The 21,212-nt window shown below is 40.6% G+C and overlaps 1 protein-coding gene across 1 annotated transcript in view; it reads right to left on the bottom strand.

Annotated features, from left to right (window-relative positions):
• Window positions 1-21,212, bottom strand: part of SHROOM4 (shroom family member 4) — a 171,641-nt gene that overhangs the window by 106,520 nt on the left and 43,909 nt on the right. Inside the window, exon 2 of the mRNA XM_053699005.1 lies at window positions 13,268-13,419. Coding sequence (XP_053554980.1) covers window positions 13,268-13,419 — 152 coding nt within the window. The remainder of the gene's footprint in view (window positions 1-13,267; window positions 13,420-21,212) is intronic.

Here is a 21,212-nt window from a genome sequence, read left to right as displayed (position 1 = left end):
GATGTTGATGGAACAGAAACAGGTAATGTAACAGTACTAAAGGAAATATTATCTGCATTAACAAGTTTGTCATGACAAAACAGTACAAACAACAGCTGGAGGAACAGATACCATAAGTTTACAGTAGATACACTTAGCTTTGGTAGCTCCAGCCCCAGGCAGCGATTTTCCAGAAGTATCTTCTGACTCAGTTTCAACGTGGGACATCTTGCAATATGTAATAGAAAAAACAACATATAAAGCAAAATTGATCAAATTCCTTAAATGACAGTTTCAGGAATGGGAAAAAATGCCAGTGAACAAGCTTCTAGCAACCAGAAGCAATAAAAAAATGAGACTTAAATAATGTGGAGACAATAGTGACGCCCATATTTTTTTAGCGCTAAAAATGACGCCCACATTATTTGGCGCCTAAATGCTTTTGGCGCAAAAAATGACGCCACATCCGGAACGCCGACACTTTTGGCGCAAAAGAACGTCAAAAATGACGCAAGTTCCGGCGACACGTATGACGCCGGAAACAGAAAAAAAAATTTGCGCCAAAAAAGTCCGCGCCAAGAATGACGCAATAAAATGAAGCATTTTCAGCCCCCGCGAGCCTAAAAGCCCACAGGGAAAAAGTCAAATTTTTAAGGTAACAAAAAAATTGATTTATTCATATGCATTATCCCAAATATGAAACTGACTGTCTGAAATAAGGAATGTTGAACATCCTGAGTCAAGGCAAATAAATGTTTGAATACATATATTTAGAACTTTATAAAAAAGTGCCCAACCATAGCTTAGAGTGTCACAGAAAATAAGACTTACTTACCCCAGGACACTCATCTACATATAGTAGAAAACCAAACCAGTACTGAAACGAAAATCAGCAGAGGTAATGGTATATAAATAAGAGTATATCGTCGATCTGAAAAGGGAGGTTGAGATGAATCTCTACGACCGATAACAGAGAACCTATGAAATAGACCCCGTAGAAGGAGATCATTGAATTCAAATAGGCAATACTCTCCTCACATCCCTCTGACATTCACTGCACGCTGAGAGGAAAACCGGGCTCCAACCTGCTGCGGAGCGCATATCAACGTAGAATCTAGCACAAACTTACTTCACCACCTCCATAGGAGGCAAAGTTTGTAAAACCGATTTGTGGGTGTGGTGAGGGGTGTATTTATAGGCATTTTGAGGTTTGGGAAACTTTGCCCCTCCTGGTAGGAATGTATATCCCATACGTCACTAGCTCATGGACTCTTGCTAATTACATGAAAGAAACTTCCTTACGAAGAAAGAGCAAATTCCTAAATTAAAGTCTGGTTCCTCCGCAGCTGGAGGTTTAGAGGCAGCAGACTCCGACCCAGAATATTCATACTCTGAAGTCTCAGAAAGAACTTCATCCTCGGATAACCCTCAGTTAAATCCAATAAATTATCTAATGTACTCTGGGAAGGAGTGCAATATGTAACATTTCACTTGCGCTTAGCAGGGCGAGGTAAAGCATTAAAGGCTGCAGACACCACCGTCTGAACTGCGCAGCAACGTCTGGTGAAAAAAGGCCCCCTCCAGATGGAGGATCAGCAATGCTACAGGAAAACTGCATGTGTAGAGATATAAGAATGTAGGGTACACACCTCACTGGATGACAACTCCTCAGAGGTGGACGGCTCCGTGGTATCAAACATGTTTGATATTATCACATTATCAAGGCATATGGAACATAATTGAGAGAGCGGAACTAAGGCCTCCTCCCCATATAAACAGGAATTACTCATTAGGAATAGAGGGAGTGCCCTCTAAAGTAACAGAATCCTCCATCGCTAGTGTAATAACCGGAGAACTAGAGAAATAAAACATCTAATTTTATTTAAAAAAAGGGCAACCTTATACCCCAATGGCTGGGGCACTCACCACCTCCTATGACCCAGACAGTACAGAGATTTATGACTCCTCTCTAAAACACCCGGTCAGGATAAAGGGAATGAATCACATGGTGCACAATGCAGGACCGTCCCTGCTATGAGAAAGCACGCCAAGCTTGTAAGCTGCATGGCTCTCAAAGTGAAAGTGAAACCTGTATATTCCATAACAGCGTATGAGTCCATAACATCTCACACATAAAAGCAGCATAAAAATCAAATAAACAATACAAGATTATTCCCCCGTTTAATAATCCCCCATAGGAGATATTAACCCTCAATTCTATACAGATAAAAGGAGTCACACTGTGACCCTGTCTTCTTGCGTTAACATACATGTATAAAATATGAAATGATCTTACCAGAATCTACGCCGTGGAACAGGAACACGGCCCTTCAAGTAAGACAGATAGTAGCATCAATTCTGACATGGACTTAAGTGAAGAAAGCAGGCAGCGAAACTCATGAACGATGACTGCCTATGGAGCTGTTAATATGAGTCGGGATGGCTTCGCAGAAAGACTCTCCCTGCATCTCCGGACTCTAACTTTCGCCCAGGCTCTCACTGAGAGGCTAACAGGACTACTTAAAACTCCAGTCCCATCTCTAAGAGTACTACCCTCCATAAGAGACTACTCCGAAATCTTCTAACACTTCTCTGCCAACCTCCTGTGATGAAAGGCAAAGAATGACTGGGGTTATAAGAAAGTGGGGGAGGTATTTAAGCCTTTGGCTGTGGTGTCTTTGCCTCCTCCTGGTGGCCCCAGAGACAGAACTTTTTTTCACTTTCTGCGATGAGATTTTTTTAGTGAAATTTTTTCTGCAGGTCATTTTTAAAAAAAATAAAATTGTAAATTTGTCAGTTACACTAAAGCACCAGATCAATTGCAATGTGTTGGTTAACTGGAGAATAAAGCAATATTTGTAAAAGTTGTATAATCTAGTGCAGTAGTTGAAAATTGCATTGCAAATTAGCTGCAGACAAAAAAAGTAATTGTAAAATGTCTCTTGAATTAATTTGTTTCCTTTTCTCTTAGTCTAACATAGACATGTAGTAATAAAAAGGTGCATTGCTCATACGTACATCTTACATTCAGAGAAAAACAGCTTTGCAGACTGTAAAAAGCTAGGGAACAAACTTGCATAAATCTCAGAGCCAGACTACAATCAATGCACTGCTGCTTTGCAGCACTACTGCATATTTGATTGTTGTCTTCTAACAGCACTTTGCTCTGGATGCACTGTTAAGGAAAACTTATACAATGCAGCCAGATAACAGCTCTGTTTAAAAAGAACAGTCTAATGTGGAGCAGCGCTGAAAGTTAAAGTGCTAACAGTTCCTGTTCTTTCTGCAGACATGCTGCATTTTCTGCGATGACATCTCAGATCACTCTATGTTCTGCCTTGGGGCTGGTGGCCAGGTTCAGTATTTCCCACAAGTAAGGACTCTTCCCATACTAAGATGGAAAACATATCTTACCCATGAACAGCACCATCAAACCCCATCCAGACCCCAGAGCATATGTCTCAGTGGCTATGTGACCCTAGTATCGTGCCAGCCAGAATGTGAGAGAGGCGTACCAAAGTGGCCAATGCAATGTTGTCGGACCGTATCTCCATCAGGGGTATAAATTATGGATATAGATTTCAGTCTGTACAACCTTCTCTATGCGGTTGTTCGGGCTGATTGACTTGTGAGCTAGGGGGTTTAGTTATCAAGGGTCTGGAATCAGTTCAAATAGCGCCCTCCCCCCCATGGTATCAGGTTAGTGCAAGCTAGAGTTATGGTCGAAGGTAGGTGAAAAACATATATATACCAGATTCAGCAATTATTAAACAGATTTTTATTTTAACATGGCTCGGATTTGAGAATCCTGGTCTAAGGAACACCGTCCCATAAATTAAGCAAGCAACTTATAATTATTTCACCACCAATCCTCTTAGCTTACCCACAACTTTAGTTTAACCATTTTACCCCAAGCACTGCAGATATCAATGCTTTAGAGATTGTGTATTTGTGTTCTTAGATCTTTTTTTTTCTTACTGGTTGTGAAGTAATCAATAGACCTTTCTGTTAATATTGTTATTCCTATGATTATTTCCCTTTACACCTTATGTATTCGCTCATTACAGTTGCCAAGACCCTATTGTAAGACATCTGACACATCTAACAGATACTGATCCTTCTCACAGTCTTGGCCTTCTTCTATAATTTTGTGAATAATTTTCTTCTTGTTTTGCTTGTATTGTTAAAAACAATGAATAAAGAAAACATCAAGGTGTTTACCGTAACTTAACCCCTTCATGCCATTAAGATGTTCCATGCCATCCTAACAGCGCTGGGTTTTAACCGCCATATAACGTCCTACCATACATGGTGTCCTGCAGCTTCCCCCTCCTCATGATCCGATCCCGGCCTTAAAATCATGTAATTTTTACCAATAGTGTTTACAGGACACTATTGTACCACCACGAAGGGGTTAAAGAGATCCAATAAATAAGAACAGATTAAAAGAAATCATGATAAAGGAAGATACCAGAACAAGGAATCATGACGATGTTAATAGTAACAGTTTCAAAAGTAATTTGGAAAAGTATTCTTTACAGAAACATTATTGGATACCTGGAAATCCTTCTGGTAATAAATAGATTTAAAAAAAGAACAATACGTTTACTACAGATTAAAGAAGCTGAATATAGTATGACTAAGAGATACATCTGGTTCTTATCAGCCAACAATAACCAAGTTTCCAGGGGCAAAGTTACCTAACAACCGTGGTATTTTTTGGTTCCAGATGCAGAAAAAAAGAAACCACACGCAATGTGGTTGGCACAAAACAAACAGATAGGGGCATGATGAGGATAGATTCCTTGTGTTACGGGGAGTATGCAGGCGATTTGCCTTATCCTGTATGCCCAACAGTCAAATGTTGTCCTGATTGAGCATCAGCTGTTAAAGTGATGGTTAACTTTACAGGTTTTAAAATGAGGTCAGGAATCCAAGCAATATTTTAGATGGACTTTAATTGATCACTTCTATTAAATAGGTTTTTAAATCTAGCCACGCCATAGCTTGAGTGCTGACAACAGTTGAAACCGCTCACAAAAAAATATGAGTTTTAAAGTGAGCAGCCGGAGCGCAGAGTATTAGAATGGCACGGCAAGATGAAAAAGTAAGTTACAGCGCATCTTTATTAGAAGTGATCAATTAAAATCCCTGTAAAATATTCTGGACCTGATTTTAAAGCATGAAAAATGTACCATGACTTTAAGCAAAGAGCCAACTAAGAAAAGAAATGCAAAAATGGCAACCAGTCTGTATTTTAAAAGGACAATGTACTCAGGCTAGCAGCTGACAATTGTATTCAAAGCTCCAACAGAAACACCCTATAGCCAAATACGCAGTATTACATTTTTTCAGTATCGTTGGCAGTTTTAACGGACAAAGACAGATATTTCAAAATACAAAATAAAGGTAAAGGAACTGCTTGTAAATAATTTAATAGACTCCTACAGGAAAATGGATCATTGGGAACATATTAAAAGGCAAGACAATTTTACAATACAATGTCTTTCAATTTAAAGGGACAATGTATACAGGTAAGAGACTAATACAAGTTTGCTGTGCTCAAACTCGCTATAGTTACATCCTTGCAAATTGGCTTGACTCTTTCTAACATATCCACTTGTAGGATGATTTATTTTGATGTCTTGTTTACATAGCTTTTCTATAACTAATACTGCAGTATTTAAATTTTCAGTATAGGTGGGGATACAATCAGCAAAAAAAAAAAAAAAAAGCTATTTCAAATGACAAAATAAAAGGTAACTGAGCTCAATGTAAACAATTAAAAAGGACCTACGTCACTCCACTCCTATTATCTCTATGTCCCTCTCACACACTGCTCATTTCCTCTGGAACTCTCTACCCCGCTCCATAAGACTGTCTCCAACCTTGTTCAGCTTCAGGCACTCTTTGAAAACCCACCTATTAAGAGAGGCTTATGAAAACTACCCAAAATAAATCTTGAACTGCATTGACTCACTGCTGCAATTCCAATCCATGTGACAAGCTACCCCAAACCTTATGCTTCTGCACCCTCAACCTGTAGACTGTAAGCTCTTCAGAACACGGCCCTCTATATTCTGTACTAGATTTGTTTATTTTCTTATGTTTTTGTATCTTTGTCAATGTATACCCCTAGCTTCGTACCCACCGCTACAGAATTTTGAGGAAAATAAATGATAATATTAATAATAAAAATCTCGATTGACAGTAAAAGGGAAGAAACATTTAGTACAAAGCTTGGTAGGTCAAGTGTCAAACCCACAGTATGTTTTGTTACTGTAATTCTGGCTATTTTTAAAGAAGTGTTAAATAATGCAGATATATGCTAATATATCATATTATCAATGTGTTAGCATTTCAGTCATGGCTTTAAGGGCACCACTGCACCCTCAAGCACCTTGCTGGTAATCAAGGTTTATATTAAAGGGGTGTGTAGCTTTTTTTTTTTGTACTAGCAAATCTGGGGAACACATCTTAACTTTTCTTAGAAGTGGACAAATATACTCCAAAATAAAACATTCCAGCATATACACAAACACAAACATTCCAGCATAGCACAAGTGTCACACAGGAAGCACAAGAAGATCAGATCTACAGAATAAATAACCCTATGAGATTACATACTGCTACATTTAGTGGAAGTCTGCTGTGACACTGTCTATGGATTGCAATTGGATACAAGTAAAAGGGGTAGTATATTTCACCCAAAAGCTTCTTACTGATGTATTTTTGTTTTTTTGTACCAGAATCCCTCCACAGCACGACACCCACATGATACACAGTAAGCCCTAACGTCTTCTACATGTCTAATTTACAACCCCAAGGGAGGTACTCAGTTGGCACACACAGGACCTAACACACAAATATAAAGAGACATAAAAGTCATAATGTTCATAGTTCAGACAAGAGTATACAATTTTAACCCCTTATGTCTTTCTGTGGAGGGAGGGTCTAATAATGCGGTCTTGCCGCTCATGCTATTATACTGAGACAATTACTTTGTCGTGGTAGTTAGGGGGTTAAAAGACTTTACAATTTACACCTATTGTGAAAATGTACTTTGTCTTTATATCCTTTATTAAAGGAGAAAGCCTAGTTAGGCACACAACCAGCAATGCACTACTGGGAGCTAGCTGGTTTTTGGTGGCTACACACATATGCCTCTGGCCATTGGCTCACCAGATGTGTTCAGCTAGCTCCCTAAGACTTTAGGGTTACCCTTTTCTGTCAAAACATCTCATTCATCACAACTGTAATATAACTCAAAAACTTAAATTATGTTTACCTGATAATTTTCTTTTCTTCAGATGGAAAGAGTCCACAGCTGCATTCATTACTTTTGGGAAATAAGAACCTGGCCACCAGGAGGAGGCAAAGACACTCCAGCCAAAGGCTTAAATACTCCTCCCACTTCCCTCATCCCCCAGTCATTCTGCCGAGGAACAAGGAACAGTAGAGGAAATACCAGGGCGAAAAGGTGCCAGAAGAATACAAAATAAGAGATGCCCCACAGAAAAAAAATACAGGGGGGGGGGGGGGGAGCTGTGGACTCTTTCCATCTGAAGAAAAGAAAATTATCATCATGTAAGCATAATTTAAGTTTTTCTTCATAAATGGAAAAAGTTCACAGCTGCATTCATTACTTTTTGGAAAACAATACCCAAGCTATAGAGGACACTGAATGTAAAGACGGGAGGGTACAATAGGCGGCCCATTCTGAGGGCACCAGGCCTGAAAAAACACAACCCAACCAAAACCCGCTTCATCGGAGTCGGACAAAAAAACTAGAAGGAAAAAGCCCCAAGGACACTGACCCGCAGGTAGTCCAAAAGCCTAACTAGAGACCGCAAAGCAGACTCACTGAGCCAACACTCCTCCAGGAGAACAGTCGCCCAGCAGTCGGTCCCCACACAACCCTTACTAGTACATTACCAAAATCCCTAGAAGGGAGAGGACAAGGGTGAGCCAAAGGGATACCCAAAAGGTACAGCAAGATCAAATAAAGGAAAAATGAAGAAGGCCAAGTCCACAGAGACCCAAAAGGATCCCGAGAACAAGGGGAGACGATACCCAACCCACAAGGAGCACGCATCATCAAGGAGAAGAAACATCTCCCAAACATCGTGCAACAGCATCGAAAAAGACAGCTGAAGACAAAGTCCTCAAAACGTCAGAACTCAGAGACTGAGCAAACAGAAATAACAAAGTAGCAAACTCAGTCCGCTGGTGTCTGGTTCATAGGAAGTGGTGAGTCACCAGAGAGCCGGCTATTTAAGACTGAAACAATCAAGTCCTCTTGAGAATGCTTAGCTGAAACCTGTAAAACAAATAAATGTTAAGAGCACTCAGCACCCCAACCTGATTAGCAAGGTATAATAGGCGCCACGTGTCTGAATAAGCCGTGAGACAGAAGATCTGAACCCAAGCAGGACCAACCTACAACCAGGGACATAACTGCCAAGCTGGCAAAATCCGCCCTCAGAGAGGGAGGAAGAAAAACCAGACAAAAATGGGACTAACGTGTCCCGAACAACTTCCGTAGAAGTAAACAGTGAGTATCGATCCCAGAGATTTTTAAGTTCCCGCAGGAAACATAGTAGTGAAAAATAAGGCAACCCGAGGGTTAACGTCCTAGAAGAACAGAAAGATCCACAGGACCAGCCTAACGGAAACACTGTTCTTCCAACAAAAACTGGGAAGGATCTTAATAACAAGATAACATAATTTATGCTTACCTGATAAATTTATTTCTTTTGTAGTGTATCCAGTCCACGGATCATCCATTACTTGTGGGATATTCTCCTTCCCAACAGGAAGTTGCAAGAGGATCACCCACAGCAGAGCTGCTATATAGCTCCTCCCCTAACTGTCATATCCAGTCATTCGACCGAAAACAAACAGAAAGGAGAAACCATAGGGTGCAGTGGTGACTGTAGTTTAATTAAAATTTAGACCTGCCTTAAAAGGACAGGGCGGGCCGTGGACTGGATACACTACAAGAGAAATAAATTTATCAGGTAAGCATAAATTATGTTTTCTCTTGTTAAGTGTATCCAGTCCACGGATCATCCATTACTTGTGGGATACCAATACCAAAGCTAAAGTACACGGATGATGGGAGGGACAAGGCAGGATTAAGCGGAAGGAACCACTGCCTGAAGAACCTTTCTCCCAAACACAGCCTCCGAAGAAGCAAAAGTATCAAATTTGTAAAATTTTGAAAAAGTATATAAAACACCACACTCCTCTTACGACCTCCATCTTTGTTGAGGCTTGCAAGAGAATGACTGGATATGACAGTTAGGGGAGGAGCTAAATAGCAGCTCTGCTGTGGGTGATCCTCTTGCAACTTCCTGTTGGGAAGGAGAATATCCCACAAGTAATGGATGATCCGTGGACTGGATACACTTAACAAGAGAAAAAGGAGATTACTTCATCCCCCCATGTCTAACGAGGTGAGCCATTCGAAGGAGGAGACTAATAAGTCCCATAACCGTGAAGAATAGGGTCCCCAAAAAGCTCAAAAACGTGTCTGAGTAGAACACAAAGGTGAGCAGTCTGTAACAAAAGGCACAACACTCAGGAATAGTTACACCCGCAGGGAACTGCACATGCCCTCCTGTGGCCGAGAGACCTGAGGCAATCAGGCACAAACACAATCGCAAATAAACATCTGGACTTTGTAGACGTGCCAGCGCCAAAAGTATGTAAAAGCGAAAACATGCCACAACCTCCGGGGGGAACAATCCACCCTCAGAGGAGGAAAAAACATAACTTAGGTGTTACCCGCATGTGTAGTAGTAGGGAGCAGTAGGGAACTCGCCTCACAGAGGACAGGGTCCCCCGAGGCGGATGGCTCAGCAGTCCCTCGAATCCCCGAGCCCAAGGAACAAGGCGCTTGAGAACGGCCTAAAGAACATAACTGACTGACCTGAGTCAAAGGGGCCAATTCGCATTCCTCACAGGAAGAAGAATCTGAATCAGAAAATTGAACAATCTCAACATCAGCATCCTCCATAACTGGATAAAGGATACCAAAATAATGGACTAAATATAAAATAAATTAAACGGTACCTGACACCCACAATGGCTGGGGCACTCACCACCTCCTATGAACAAGACACCAGCGGACTAGAATTCTCCGTCGCCACACAGTCAGGAATGCGGAAATGGGAGACCAGAACGTAAACACGCCGGTCACAAGGTGAACCATACAATCCAAAAAAGCACGCCCAACCGCAAGGTTGCGTCACTTCAAAAGGCCGTTATGTTCCAAAAGCCACGAGCCCAGTTAACACTACACATAAGCAGATTGAATCACATAACAAACATGATTAAAAAAAACCTGTGCAATAATCCCCCGCAGGAGATATTAACCGCTGATTCCAAGATACTAAAGGAGTCCCACTGAGACCCTGTATTTTTCATGTGAGTTCGCATTTGCAACAGATGAGTTACAGTACAATCATGAAGAAGTAAAATGAAACGATCTTACTGGAATCTACGCCGTGGAACAGGAACACGGCCCTTCAAGTGTGACAGATAGTAGCCTCAGCCATGGACTTGAGAAAAGAAAGCAGGCAGCGAAGTGAAGTTAGACAACGTTGATTGCTTGTGGAGTTGTTAAAATGAGTCGGGATGGTTTCGCAGAAAGACTCTTCCTGCGTCTACGGACTCTAACTTTCATCCAAGCCCTCACTGAGAGACTGACAGGATTAATTAAAACTCCCGTCCCATGTCGAAGAGTACTACCCTCCATAAGAGACGAAAACAAACTTCTGACACTTCTCTGCCAACCTCCTGGGACGAAAGACAAAGAATGACTGGGGGATGAGGGAAGTGGGAGGAGTATTTAAGCCTTTGGCTGGGGTGTCTTTGCCTCCTCCTGGTGGCCAGGTTCTTATTTCCCAAAAGTAATGAATGCAGTTGTGGACTCTTTCCATTTATGAAGAAAAGATAATTATAAAGTATCTTAAAAATATTCTAAAAAAAGTGATGACAAAACCTTAAAACAACTTCAATACACATGTTTAAGCAGCTAAGTCTATATAAACAAGACATCTTTGTTCTAAACTACACATAAATGACAGGGTAGATAGATCAGTTTTATTATGCAGATAGGTGATAAAGCTTAGATTTCTAATGAAGCTAACATGGTGTAAGTTACCCTACACTGTTTAAATGCACAATCTAAGATTATGCTGATTTATAGCAGAGAATAAAGAACTATCCAAAGAGAACAGTCACTCTGTCTCAGAGCCTCTCTATAGCATGTTAAAGTTATATTAAATGCAGTAAAATAGAAAAAAGTCTCACTAGTACTGTTTAAACTCATGATGTGTCACGTCTTGATGTTATCTAGTTGTGCACACTCCTCATTCTCAGCATAATTTTAAAGTGGATTATTTAGTTAGTCACTCTGGGAACATGATTCAGAGGTGCTGTACAAGAATAACGTTCTCAATCACGCTAGACATCAGTAATGGGATTTATACAAAGATCCAGTAGGTTAGGCCAAGTAAAGATGTACATTAAAGCATAAAGGAAACTGTAGTAGCCATTTTATTTTGCTAAATAAAACTGACTCTAAGATATAGACTGGCCACTAGAGCACTTAGGGAAGAGCCCTTAAATAAATCCTCCCAACAATTTTTAAGGTGTGCCACCACCATTGGGTAAGCCAATGACAAGACATATATGCAAGTGCAGCCACCAATCAGCAGCTAGCTCCCAGTAGTGCATTGATGCTCTTGAGCCCACCTAGGTATGCTTTTCAATAAAAGATGTAGCAATAAAGGTTAAAGTCCCAGGGTTCAAAATAAAGATCCTTTATTCACTTAAAACAATAAAGGATAACAAGAGTACAAAAACAAATAGAAGTAAATTGGAAAGTTGTTTAATATTGCATTGTTCCATCTGAATAATGAAAGTTTAAAGCTTGACTTTACTGTTTCTTTAATTTTTAACCAGTTGTCCATAGCTCCATTGTTTATTATTTTGACAAAATAATAATTTTTGACAAAAAATGCATAATAAACAAGTGCATAATTAAAAGACAATGATTTAACACCTACTCAATTTAAAAAAAGCAGTAGATGTTTTTCTGACAAATTTATTTTTTCCTCCCATTTTCCAGCCCCTGTATCATGGGACAGACATCAGCCAATCACAGACTAATATACGTATACCCTGTGAGCTTGTTTCCCAGAAAAAGTGTATATAAAAACACTGCAAAATGTGATAATGGAAGTAAATTAGAAAGTGTCTTAAAACTGCATGCTCTATCTAAGTCATAAGAGTTTATTTTGACTTGAGTGTCTCTTTAAAAAAGAAAAACGCCCCCTCCCCATGATTGATCTTTTTGATGGGGGGTATTTCCCCCCCCCTTTTATTTTCTCTCCCCTCTCTCTCTTAGACCTTTCCTTCTCCTTTACCACTCCCCTCTCCGCCCCTTGCCCTGTTCTATTCAAACTCCCAGTAGTCAGCGTACGACTACAGGACTCTCTGATCCTAGGTGCACTTTGTTATATACACAGATTTAACTCTTGCATCCAAGACTCTATTTGAACAATTATTTCTCTAATGCTTTACAAACTTACTTATATTGTAAAAACGTAATTCTTTGAGGTTCATTTAATCAAGGTAGATTACTCTCTATTGTCACACATGATGCCTATATGTTGTCTGCCCATCCTGAAATGTGGTATTCCGCCTAATTTATACATCTCTTTGTTTTCCCTTTGTTCACTGTATGCTGTTATGTGAATTATACCTCAATAAAAATTATTTTGGGAAGAAAAACACCTGTTAAATTTCAGCTGATCAAAGACTATACCTATGAGTTGATACAAAAGGTCTAAGATGGAACCTCAGATGCTACTACAGACTGCTACAATACAGGTAAATTATCAACAGCTCCGCTGTTTTGATTGACCTGTACTCCAAACAGAATGTCCCTTGAGAGCCGTTATTAAGCAAATAGGTAACCTCAGGCACACGAGACACAAGCACTGCAGCTCCGGAGCAAAACATTGCCGACGACCAGCATGACCTACCAATCACTTGCCTTGTTCTACTCAGGAGCTGCAATGCTTGTGGATTTCATGGAGCACTTTAATGCTGAAACAAATTAGTTTGTCATTTTTTCCCATTAGACTGTCCCTTTAAAATATTTTAATACAAGTGATGTTTACTATATGATCTTCGTGTGAGGCTAAAAGCTATGAATGTATTTTACCCTTGCTCTGTGCCATTTCTGCTGCCACTTATCAGAACAAATAGTTACCTTCTAACGATCATCTTGAGAATCCTGTATGAGCCTTTGATCAGGATAAGGGCTTCTTGGCGAGAACCGTATAATGGAGTTCCATTAATGTTCACCAGCTCATCTCCCACTTCCATCTTCCCGCACAAAGATGCCTTCCCTCCATCTTCAATCTAGAGGAGAAATAGGTCATATCCATAAATGAGAAGGAACTCAGGTCACACGCTTATTTACAGCCTACACAACTTATGCAATAACAGTTTTTGTAATTTTCTTGGAAAGGACATTCTGGAATAAAAATGACTAAGGGCCTATAGTAGGCCAAAACATTGTAGTTTGTCCGTATGGACCCTGTAAAGAAGAAACAAAAGGCAATTTAAAAAGGGACATAATACTCATATGCTAAAGCACTTAAAAGCGATGCAGCATAACTGTAAAATGTTGACAGGAAAATATCACCTGAGAATCTCTATTTTAAAAGGGAAGATATTTTACCTCACAATTTTTTCAGCTCACTAGAGTAAGTGATCTGTGAACAGTTGAAGATAAAGAAAAAACATAATTTATGCTTACCTGATAAATGTATTTATTTCTGCATATGGCGAGTCCATGGAATTATCAATTACTAGTGGGAATATCACTCCTGGCCAGCAGGAGGAGGCAAAGAGCACTACAGCAAAGCTGCTATACATGTCACTTCCCTTACCCATAATCCCCAGTCATTCGGCCGAAGGAAAAATGGAAAAAGAAGCTAAAAAAAGTGTAGAGGTGCCTGAGGTTTTAGAAAAAATTGCTGTTTTAAATAAAGGGTGGGCAGTGGACTCACCATATCCGGAAAGAAAGAAATTTATCAGGTAAGCATAAATTATGTTTTCTTTCCTATGATATGGTGAGTCCACGGAATCATCAATTACTAGTGGGAATCAATACCCAAGCTAGAGGACACAGACAGGTAGACCTAAACAGAAGGCACCACTGCCTGAAGAACCCTTCACCCAAAAGAAGCCTCAGCTGAGGCAAAATTATCAAATTTATAAAAGTTTGAAAAAGTATGCAAAGAGGACCAAGTTGCAGCCTTGCAAATGTGTTCCAAAGAAGCTTCATTTTTAAATGCCCAAGAAGAAGAAGCAGCCCTCGTGGAATGAGCAGTGATTCTCTCAGGAGGTTGCTGTCCAGCAGTCTCATAGGCCAAATGAATAATACTCCTTAGGGAAAGAGAAGTAGCTGTTGCTTTCTGACCCTTGCGCTCCCCAGAAAAACAAACAAACAAAGCAGAAGACTGACGAAAGTCCTTAGTCGCCTGAAGATAAAACTTCAATGCACGCACAACATCTAGGTTGTGCAACAAACGCTCCTTAGGAGAAGGAGGATTAGGACAAAAAGCAGGAACCACAATCTCCTGATTAATAGTCTTGTTTGAAACAACCTTAGGTAAGAAACCTAATTTAGTACGTAGAACCACCTTATCAGAATGAAAAATAAGATAAGGAGAATCAAACTGCAGAGCCGAGAGTTATGAAACTCTCAGAGCAGAAGAAATAGCAACAAGAAAAAAAAAACTTCCAAGATAACATCTTAATATCTAGGGAATGCATAGGCTCAAACGGAGTCCGCTGTAAAACTCTAACAACAAGGTTAAGACTCCAGGGAGGAGTAACGGCTTAAACACAGGCCTGATCCTAACCAAGGCCTGACAAAAAAAGATTGCACATAAGGGGCATCCGCCAAACGCTTATGCAACAAAATAGACCACTCAGAAACTGACATTTCAGAGTACTAGCTGACAAACCCTTCTCCAGACCCTCCTGGAGAAAAGACAAAACCCTAGGAATCCTGACTCTACTCCAAGAGTAGCCTCTGGATTCACACCAATACAGATATTTATGCCATAACTTATAGTAAATCTTTCTTGTCACAGGCTTACGAGCCTGAATCATGGTCTCAATGACCGACTCTGAAAACCCACGCTTAGATAAAAATCAAGCGTTCAATCTCCAAGCAGTCAGCTTCAGAGAAACGAGATTTGGATGAAGTAGAAGGTCCTTCCTCAGAGGGAGTCTCCACGGAGGTAGAGACAACATTTCCACTAGATCTACATACCAGATCCTGCGAGGCCACGCCAGTGCTATGAGAATCACCGACACCCTCTCCTGCTTGATCCGAGCAATGACTCTTGGCAGGAGAGCGAACAGAGGAAATATGTATGCTAGACTGAAATTCCAAGGGACCGCCAGAGCATCTATCAAGAAAGCCTGTGGATCCCTTGACCTTGAGCCATACCTCAGAAGCTTGGCATTCTGCCGAGAAGCCATGAGATCCAGTTCTGGCTGCCCCCAATTGAGGATTAAACTGGAAAATACTTCCAGATGGAATTACCACTCCCCTGGATGAAAGGTCTGTCGGCTCAGAAAATCCACCTCCCACTTGTCCACTCCTGGGATGTGGATCGCAGAAAGGCAACAGTTGTGAGACTCCACCCACTGGATTATCCAGGCCACCTCGGTCATGGCCAAGGAACTCAGAGTTCCCCCCTGGTGGTTGATGTACGCCAACGATGTTATGTTGTCCAACTGAAACCTGATAAACCGGGCTAAGGCTAACTGAGGCCAAGCCAGTAGAGCATTGAAAATTGCTCTCAGTTCTAGAATGTTTATAGGGAGAACTGACTCTTCCCGAGTCCAAAGACCCCGAGTCTTCAATGACCCCCAAATTGCTCCCCAACCTAGAAGGCTGGCATCCGTGGTCACGATTACCCAGGAAGGTCTGCGAAAGCAAGTTCCCTGGGATAGGTGTTTGAGACAACCACCTCAGAAGAGAGTCCCTTGTCGCCTGATCCAGAACTATTTGCGGAGACAGATCCGCATAGTCCCTGTTCCATTGCCTTAACATGCATAAGGTCTAAGATGGAACCGAGCAAACGGAATGATGTCCATGGAAGCTACCATCAGAGCAATTACTTCCATACATAGAGCCACTGACGGCCGAGGAGAGAACTGAAGAACAAGACAAGAGCCAAAGATCTTTGTTTTTCTGACCTCTGTCAGAAATATCTTCATTAGTAGGGAGTCTATTATGGTCCCTAAAAACACTACTCTTGTGGCTGGAATCAGAGAACTCTTTCCCAAATTCACCTTCCAACCGTGGGAGCGAAGAAAAGACAATAAGATCTCCATATGAGAGTTTGCTTGTTGAAAAGACGGCGCCTGAACCAGAATGTCATCCCGATATGGCGTCACTGCAATGCCCCAAGACCGGATTACTGCCAACAGAGCTCCCAGGACCTTTAAAAAAATTCTGGGAGCTGTGGCAAGGCAGAATGGAAGAGCCACAAACTGAAAGTGGTTGTCTAGAAAAGCGAATCTCAGAAACTTGTGATGATCCCTGTGGATGGGAACATGAAGGTACACATCCTTTAGGTCTATGGTTGTCATGAACTGACCCTCTTGAACCAAGGGAAGAATGGAAAGCATAACTCTATTTTGAAGGACGGTACTCTGAGGAACTTGTTTAAACACTTTAGGTCTAAAATAAGTCTGAAAGCCCCCCTTTCTTGGGAACTACAAACAGATTTGAATAAAATCCAAGACCAGGGTTCCTGCGGAGGAACTGGAACTATCACTCCCAGGGCAAAAAGATCCTTGATACAATTAAAGAACGCCCCTCTCTTTATCTGGTCTACAGATAATCTTGAGAGAAGAAACCTGTTTCTGGGAGGAAAAGTCTTGAATTCTATCTTGTACCCCTGAGATACAATTTCCACGGCCCACAGGTCTGGGACATCTCGTATCCAAGCCTGAGCAAATTGAGAAAGCCTGCCCCCTACTAGATCCATTCCTGGATCGGGAGCCGACCCTTCATGCTGACTTGGAGTCAGCCGCAGGTTTCTTAGACTGTTTCCCATTGTTCCAAGACTGACCAGACTTCCAGGAAGACTTGGATAGTTCCTGCTTGGAAAAGGAAGTGGAGGGTTTACCTCTAAAGTTATGAAAGGAACGAAAATTACTTTGACGCCCTTTCTGCTTATTCTTCTTATCCTGAGGAAGAAAAGATCCCTTTCCTCCTGTGATATCTGAAATAATTTCAGCCAAACCAGGCCCAAACAAGGTCTTACCCTTGTAGGGAATAGCTAATATTTAGACTTAGAAGAAACATCCGCAGACCAGGATTTTAACCAAAGGGGTCCCAGTTTAATGACCTGTAAGGAATATCCGTAATAAAGGAATTGGCTAACTTAAGAGCCTTAATCCTGTCCTAGATCTCCTAAAGAGGAGTATCTGTCTGAATAGAATCAGACAAGGCATCAAACCAGTAAGCTGCAGCTCTGGTAACAGTAGTAATACACACCGCAGGCTGCCATTGAAGACCTTGGTGAACATACATTTCTTTAATAATGCCTCCAATTTTTATCCATTGGATCCTTAAAAGAACAACTATCCTCTATGGGAATAGTGGTCCTCTTAGCCAAAGTGGAAATAGCTCCTTCCACCTTAGGAACTGTTTGCCAGGACTGCTTAAGAGAGTCAGCTATAGGAAACATTTTCTTAAAAATAGGAGATGGAGAAAAAGGAATACTAGGTCTCTCCCACTTCCATACAATAATCTCAAAAGCACGGACTGGAACAGGAAATACCTCCACCGCAGAGGGAACATAAAAATACTTGTTCAGCTTATTAGACTTCTTAGGGTTAACAACGATAGTAGAATCAGAGTCATCCAAGGAAGCCAGATGAATAGGATTGGGAAGCTTGAGGAGACAGCTGCAGCACATCTGAAACAGGAGGCTCCTGAACAGCATCCGCCTTAGCTATTGATGGCTCAGGGTCAAAAAGTCTATTTCTATAAGCTTAACTTCTTTCAATACATGAAGAACAAAAAGGTACTGGGGGTTCCACCTGGGCATCAAAACATAAGCTACAGGTAACATCCTGCACAGCCTCTTGATCCATAATACAAAAAATAGAAAAATAGAAGCAAAATAAAAAATCTAACTTTTTTTTTTAAATATCTTTTAACAAAGGATATCATACAGAACAAACAAAAAACACGTTCTTAAATAAATGCCTTTAAATTTACCAAATCAAGAAAATATACCACAGGCAACATTCTACATACACCTCAGCAGAATTACTGAGGTGCCCTACCTGTCCTGCAACCCGCAGCAAACAGAGGAAAAAAACGATCCCGTTTACAATCCGGATTCCAGAGAAGCAAAAACAGCAAGAAGCCTTCTAAACAGCAGAGCCATCTGAAAAATTGCACCTCACTCTACAGGAAGTGAAGAAAAGCGCCAAAAAAACTCTGACATCAAATAATCAGAACCTCCCTAAAAGGGGCGGTCCTACAGCTGACAAAAAAAAAAAGCCTTTTTTTTCTTTTTTTAAAACAACTTTCTTGAAAACAGGCTTAAAAACAAACAACAAAACCCCCAATAAAAGTACATAATCCATTACTAAAAACGGACCCTCACTGAGCCATCAATAAAATAAATAACTTCTCACACTAACAGTGCCTGCAAAAACTGCCATAAAAAAACTGCACCCTAGCAGGAATAATACAAAACGTCCCCCTGCAGCGTTTCAGCTGAATAAGTGCCACATTTTTTCCAATAGAAAAATAAAACTGGCACTTACCTTAATATTTATCTGTCCGGCAGTAGGACAGCTCACATGGTTTGAGAGGATGCCATCCCTCACATGGACCTGTGGAAATACAGAAAGACTGAGTAAACTTACTCAGGCTGCCTAAATAGGGCAGCAAAATGTTTTGGGAAAACGCAATGAGGATTGTACCCCACAAGTTTCCAATTGCTTAAAGTGAAGGTCAATTTTGATGAATTAGTGCCCGGTTTTTAATAATACTATTTAAAAAAAGGGCACTTTAATTCATCAAAATTGACATTTCACTAGTTTTCTTCAAAAACTTACCTTTTAATCCTGGCACCCGCTCCAGCACTTCCTCCGCCCGTCGCAAACCGTCTTTGCGGGTCCAAAATAACGAATCCGGCTTCCTCCAATCACAGCGTTGCATCAAGCCAAGATTCCCCCGGGGGGAAGCCGTGATTGGAGGAAGCCGGATTTGTCATTTCTGACGTGTGCAGAGACTTCCGACGGCCGTGCGAATTGCTGGAGCGGCTGCCAGAATGAAAAGGTAAGGTTTTTGAAGAAAAAGAGTGAAATGTCAATTTTGATATGGATAATAGGATTATTAAAAACCGGGCACTAATTCATCAAAATTGGCCTTCACTTTAAAAGCCACCACTGCCCTACTGAAGAGACTGACATCAGCTAAGGCTAGACCCTTAGAAAGATCAGAGCAAACCATCTCTGCTTTTAAAATAAAAAAATCTTGATTATAGATCAGACACCAAAACTTCACCTCCTCCTTGCACCGCAGGCTAAGAGAATGATTGGGGATTATGGGTATACGTCTATAGCAGCTTTGTTGTAGTGCTCTTTGCCTCCTCCTGCTGGCCAGGAGTGATATTCCCACTAGTAAATGATGATTCTGTGGACTCACCATATCTTAGCAAAGAAAAAAAAAAACACAATAGCCAATCAGCATTAGCAGTGCTCAGGTTATATATTGCTTTGCAATGATCTTATGAGATTTCATAGTAATCTTCCTTAAACTTAATAGGAACATAACATGACTGCACATGCATCCTTCCCTTGCAAGCCCTGGACCAAGCATTCTAATTGGCTGTTTAAAGCCTCTTTACTGTGGGGTGTGAATACTTAGGACATTTTAAGGTAAAATATCTTCCTTTTTTACATAGAGTAGTTAGGTGATATTTTCTAGTCAGCTTTTTACAGCTATGCTGTTTCAACATTTGGGTATCATGTCCCTTTAAATTGAAGCTGGAATCCATTTGTGTGTTTGCTATCAGATGAGGATATTGCCAGTGACTGGAGCATACATGTATGCCAGCTTCTAATTTGTTCATCAGATGTATACTTACCTGGAGTGGCACAAAATCACGTTAACTATGTATTTAATACATTTGAAAAGGTTAAATACCCATTAAAAGAAAGAAATTTGTTTAAAAATAAACTTCAGTAACAAAATAGGACATTTAAAATGTTCTATACCATATTTCCCTTTGATTCTTTAAGGTTATGATAGAGAGCAAACATTACAAACACTAAACGTTCTTCAAAGATAAAAGCATACACAGAATAATACGTTACCCCAGATCATGAATACACATAATAATATGTTACCCCAGATCATGCATACACAGAATAATACGTTACCCCAGATCATGCATACACAGAATAATACGTTACCCCAGATCATGTATACACAGAATAATACGTTACCCCAGATCATGTATACACAGAATAATGTTGCCCCAGATCATGCATACACAGAACAATACGTTACCCCAAATCATGTTTTTAAATAGCGCTGTGTGAGCAAGTGCTATGACATAAACAAGAAATTTATTCCTGTGACCAAGTCCTCTGTGGTAAAACATAGCTTTGATTTTTAAAAAGGTGTAAAAAGTAAATTCAGACAATTTGGAGATGTCAAAATAGTAGTATGTACTCGATGCGGTTACCTCCGACCACCAATTTGCGTCCCCAGACGCGTTTTGCCATAGCTTTATCGATGTCACCATGGTGACACAAATTGGGGGTCGGAGGTAACAGCATCGAGTACATAGTACTATTTTGGCATCTCCAAGGTCTGTGGATCTACTTTTACACCTTTTACAAATCAAAGCTATGTTTTACCACTGAGGACTTGGTCACAGGAATCATTTTTTTGTATATATGTCATAGCATTTGCTCACACAGCGCTATTAAAGCCTTAATGGCCATATTTAAAAACTCTGCCTCCTAGACAAAAAGGAAATTTATGTTTACCGATAAACTGATTTCTTCTACGATACGACGAGTCCACGGATTCATCCTTACTTGTGGGATATTATCCTCCTGCTAACAGGAAGTGGCAAAGAGCACCA

This window comes from Bombina bombina, chromosome 1, assembly GCF_027579735.1.
Source record: "Bombina bombina isolate aBomBom1 chromosome 1, aBomBom1.pri, whole genome shotgun sequence".
NCBI lineage: Eukaryota > Metazoa > Chordata > Amphibia > Anura > Bombinatoridae > Bombina > Bombina bombina.
This window is presented reverse-complemented; position numbering and strand designations above follow the sequence as displayed.